The sequence below is a fragment of the Charadrius vociferus genome, unplaced genomic scaffold (genome assembly GCF_000708025.1).
Source record: "Charadrius vociferus isolate BGI_N301 unplaced genomic scaffold, ASM70802v2 scaffold332, whole genome shotgun sequence".
NCBI lineage: Eukaryota > Metazoa > Chordata > Aves > Charadriiformes > Charadriidae > Charadrius > Charadrius vociferus.
In genome coordinates this window covers 2,034,357-2,039,597 of record NW_009647418.1, presented here as the reverse complement: position 1 = coordinate 2,039,597, position 5,241 = coordinate 2,034,357, and the positions used below count along the sequence as shown (strand labels likewise).

At 42.6% G+C, this 5,241-nt stretch overlaps 1 protein-coding gene across 1 annotated transcript in view; it reads left to right on the top strand.

Annotated features, from left to right (window-relative positions):
• SETD8 (SET domain containing (lysine methyltransferase) 8) overlaps positions 1–5,241 on the top strand; it is a 12,151-nt gene that overhangs the window by 3,619 nt on the left and 3,291 nt on the right. The window contains exons 5-6 of the mRNA XM_009880338.1: positions 2,156–2,312; positions 4,385–4,601. Coding sequence (XP_009878640.1) covers positions 2,156–2,312; positions 4,385–4,601 — 374 coding nt within the window. The remainder of the gene's footprint in view (positions 1–2,155; positions 2,313–4,384; positions 4,602–5,241) is intronic.

Sequence of the window (5,241 nt, the reverse complement as noted above, 5' to 3'; positions counted from 1 at the left end):
TGTGCCCTCGGCTTCCCCCGGCGGTGCGAGCGAGCTGGCGTGCGGGTTGCCCCGGGGAGCCCCGTGGCACCGGACGCCTGGCTTTTGGGGCTCCTGGGATCATTCACAAATGGGTAAACTTTAACTGGAATTGGACTCTTTCCTTGTTTCCGCATGCCCTGTCGCAGCTGCCCTGCAAGCGCAGGGCGCTGCCGGGGCTGCCAGGGAGCAGCCAGGCCCCAGGCTCGGCCATCCCTCCGTGCCATCTTCCCCATCCTGTAGTTCTGTGACAGGCAGTTGGCCGGAGGTTGATCGTCACTTTGCATTTAATCCTCCGTAGAAGTAATTGTGGCTGTTACACCAAATCCTAAAGCTCCTCAGCAGCCCTTCTTGTGCTGTGCTCTGCTGAGAAAATCTCTGTTCTCGAGGGTCTCAAGCCTGGCACAGACAAAGACGTGGCAGCCGTGTCTCGGCAGCGCCAAGAGCACAGCAGGCAGGGAGCTGGGAATGAAGGGAGAAGCTATGGTGGAAAAATTGTCGTTTGTTTCCTGTTAATGGTGTATTGAAAATCAGAAGGCTCTGCTGGCAGGTGGACTGCTGCAGTTCACTGCTGCTGGCTTTCTCTGGAAATGCCCATATTTAAACTCTAAACTAAATTTTGAGAACTTTGCAGTGCAGGGTTCACTTCTTGCAATTCTTAAAATGGAGTGTTTTTATAGTATTTCACCCTTAAAAGCCCCAGTCTTTTAATAAACAGGTCTTGTCATTCATAGGCCTTTCAGAAATATCAGGGATCGGTGAGCATCTAACTGACTTGCTTTTTCTCAGGCTGTTCTACCGTAATCTTAATCGTTAGTGAAGTTTATTTGTGCACTAAGATTTAAGCCTTTAACTGGTCTTATTTTGTGTGTGAATTATGTATACATTAAGTTTGTTACTCATTATTATGTTAATTATTAAAATTACCCTATGTATTCTATTGAGTGCTTTGTTTACTTTTTTAGTGTTCGTGTGACTACAGATACTGGAGTATTTGTTTAGTCAGCTAAATTTGAGCTTTTTTTTAATGAATGGGAACCTTTGTGTGCTTTTCTAAAAAAAAAAAAAAAAGGATGCATATTTTTGCTGCTTTAACCGGCTTGCAATGTCTGAAAATTGGTTTTAGTTGAGACAAACTGTAGCCAAGACAAACTCATTCTGGCCAAATTGCATCTGCTTGACCAGACAGTGAGATTTCACAGTTGAAATCCATGTGCCCTGTGTGCACTGCATAGTCAAATTTGGCAAGGTGACAGGAGATGGTAAAAGCAAAGGTGGCACGACTCCACTAAACTTTGCTGAATTTGATACTGCTCACTGTTGATGTTCTTTGAGCCTAAGCCAGCGTACAAACCCTGGTCTCTGTGGTGGTTGGCTGTGCCAGACGGTTTTACCTTTTTCCTGGCATGGGCACTAGTGCTTTGTGTGGGCTCTGTAACGTTTCTTTTGCCATGAACAATTTTTACACTTTATGTTGTGAAATATAATGGATAAAAAGATAGCATTGTTTACCTCCCAGACTTGACTGGGAGGTGTCACTCAAGGTAGACTGTGCAAAACTGATTCCTGTCCTCTGTGTTGCTCAGTAGAGCATATCATTAACTGCAGTAACATTTGACACCTCATGAGAGTGTTTGGATAAGCTCATACCTCTCTGGCTATGAGAGGTATGTTCTAGGTTTGGGCAATTTTTGCTGTGTTAATCATATGTTTTTTGGCTTGCACTCTTTGAAGCTGCTTTCCTCCCGAGGAGCTCAGGGTTGGGTTTTGGTTTTTGGGTTGGGGTGGGTTTTTTTTTGTTGTTTTTGGGTTTTTTTAGCACCAGAGTTCACACTGTGAAGCACAGGGTGGAGGCTCGCGTTAGTTATGACTACTCCATCCTGCCACATTTCATATGAAAGTCCTCTTGGACTGAGAGTTTGCATTACTAAAGTTCTCTGAGTGCTTACCACAGAAAACACTGTTATGTTTTCACTTAGTAGAAATAGTAACAACAGCAAGGATGATGCATTAAAGCAGTGTAATTTGCATTAGTACAGTTAGCTGTCAGCCCTGGTCTTTGCAGCGTGTTGTGGACACCAGCTTGATGTACCTGGCATCTCTGTGATGTACTGATTTTTGTGTGGGTCTGTTTTAGGAGAATGTGTTTATTGGTCAATCCAAAATCTACAGCTACCTGAATCCTAACAAAACTCCTGGTGCTCGCCCACCGCTTCAAGAAGAAAACTCTGTCATGTATCACGAGGTGAAATGTCAGGGCAAAACACTAAACGAAACCTACAGGAAAGGAGATGGTAAGATTGATCTTTGCATTGCTTGCCTCATTAAATGTCCTCCCCCCACCCCCAATTTGAGAACTTTAAGACACAGTCAAGAAGGCCAGGCACATCCCTTGGCCTAGTGGCTTTCCCAGTGCTACAACTCTCTTGGCAAACTGGGACTCTAAAAAGATGAGGGTGTCCTTATCCTTTTCAAAACTTAGGTCACAGGTTTGCCAGGCTATTTTTCTTCTGTTTTTTGTGTGTCTGTTTGTATTGTCTCTCTGGATATAAAAAGCTAATGCTTGCGTTTTCAATATGCCTGAATCTCCCTGCAATTCTATTACTACCCTCCTTCTTCAGGTCAGTGTTTAGCAGTTCATCTAAATTTTTTTGGGGGGTCTGTTTTATTACCTAAAACTGGTTTATTCTATAATTTCACTACTTTATACTAATTTATATAAAGGCAATTCAAAGTCAAATCAAGTATGAGGTAGAGGTACTAGTAGATGAAGAACTAAATTTTCAGGATGAATTAAAGGTAGTGAAAAAGAGGAGCACAGATTGTGGGTGCTGAGTGCCAGGCTTCATAGATGCTTCATTGTAGTGAGTAGAAATGGGAATGTTCCATAAGTTTATGGAGGAGGAAAAAAAAAAAAAGCTGGCTTATGTTTAAAGGTGCATTTAATAGCCTTGGTAATTTGTCAAAACATTTTGATGCAAGCAGGTATTTTACGTCCCACTCAACAAAGGGAGTGTCAGGTTTTCTGGAAACTTATGGCCTTTAGCTCCTAATTTAGCTCTCCAATTTTGACAAAGTGAAGATGGCTTTAGCTTATCCCACTGCTTTAGCCTTGTAGCTGTGCTTCATTTCTCCAGCACACTGAAGTATCTATCTTAGCAGATGGGACACTTAAACCTGGTGATTTGCTTTAAATAAAAACTTTATTCAGCTTTAAGCCATGCTTACCTACCTCTAAATCAGTTCTCTGAGAAGGAGGATGTGGTCATATCAAGGTAGGATGCGTGCAACCAAGAAAATGTTGGTTGGGGGGTGGGGGGTAGATTTCTTGTAAGTCCCAGCCCCTTAGCTCCTGTGTATTTTGTCTGAGTGGTGTTGGCCACTTGGTACCAGCGTCCGCAGCTACTGATCACAGCAGTGCAGGATCCAGAGAGGCTTCCTTTCCTTCTTCAGTGCAGGATGTTGATTAGCTTATGACGGCTTGATAATTTAGTATGCCAGATGCAATCTGTGCAGTTGTTTCAAACATTGCACTGAAGGTGCTGCATGTTCAGGTGTCCTGGCTTCAGCTGTGGTAGAGTTAATTTTCTTTCTAGTAGCTGTTGTGTTGTGGTTTTGGTGTGACAATGATGCTGATAACGCATATTGTTTTAGTTGTTGACAGGTGATGTTTGGGGACTTTTTCAGCTTCCCATAGAAGCTGAGAGGGAGCATAGACAGGACAAGCTGGCCACAGGAATATTCCATACCATAGACATTATGCTTAGTATATAAATAGGGGTTGGCTGGGGGGCACGGAGCTGCAATCACTGCTCAGGATGGGCTGGGCAACTGATCACCAGGTGGTGAGAGCGACTTGTGTTGTATCACTTTATTTTGTATATTCTTTTACCATTATTATTTTCCTTTTCCGTCATTGTTCTATTAAACTGTCTTTATCTCGACCCATGAGTCGTGGTGTTTTTTTTCCTTTCCCCTCCTTTTCTCCCTCTTTTCCCTGCCCTTCTGGGGGAGGGGTGTGTGTGAGCAAGCAGCTGTGTAGTCCTAGTTGCTGGCTGGGGTTAAACCACGACATCAGGTTTGAAAAAAGAGTCACAAGCTTAAAATGACAAAGTACTTGGGCTCTGTTTTACCCTTTCTCTGCTCATCTCTCCCTTTGTATTATGTGTACTGTGGCAATGACTAGTGAAAAGTTGAGTAACAGCTTATCTCTGGGTTCTAGCAGAAAGAGGTTTTATCATTCCCTTCCTCTTTCTCCTGTTTGACAGAACTAGAAACTTGGACTAGAAACCATTGGAATTCATTTAAAGCCCTCTGGTATAGATGATCCTAAGTTCAGAGCCTTACTTTATTTTCCTGTCACCAGAAAAAAAGAATGGTGGCAATATAATTGAAGGTGCTATGAAACCAGAAGACCAGAAAGACAAAGAAAGTGGGTGCAATGCTTCGGTGCCCTCCTCTGATCAAAACCAAGAAACTGTAGAAACCCAAAAGGCGCCCCTGCCTTCAGACTGTGCTGATGAGGCCAACGCAAAGCCAGCTCAGAAAAAGATGGTTAAAGCAAAACGTGGACCAAGGAGAAAGTAAGTGACTTCTGGAATTGTAAAAGCTTGTCTTCTGTGTGTTCTTTTGCACCAGAAGACTTTGATCTGCATTTTTCCTTCAGGAACTACAGTCAGACCCATAATTAATGTTACGCTTGTTTTGTTGCCTTTTTTTAAGCAAATGGTTATGTTGGGGGGAACAAATCTTAAAGGAGTCGTCTTTGTTTTCTCAAGAATAATATGTTTGAAAATATAAAATAGCACCCAAAGTATTTATCTACCTTGCAGAGGACTTTTGTTTTCCTTGAAAGCAAGGCTAGTGTATTTATCTCTAGTGAAATACTGCTGATCACCTACAGAAAAAGGAATTAATGAGCCGTTAAGACCTACTTTTCTGTGGACAAATGAGAATGTATCTTGTCAGAAATGGAATATTAGATTAATTACAGTTAGAGGCTTCCTGGCTGAGCTGATAATCTTTCTCCTGATATCGGAGTAATGTGACCTCACATTAATGAATTCCTTGCCAAGCAGTTTTCATGACCTAAATTTTAGCGTGCCTTCTGGCAAGGCACACAGGGGGCTTCAGCCTTGTAATGTGACCTTCAGTTGGTTACCAATGGCATCTCACTCCTGTTGTTAAAGACTTAGTACTAGAGTAATGGAAATAGCGTGGGGA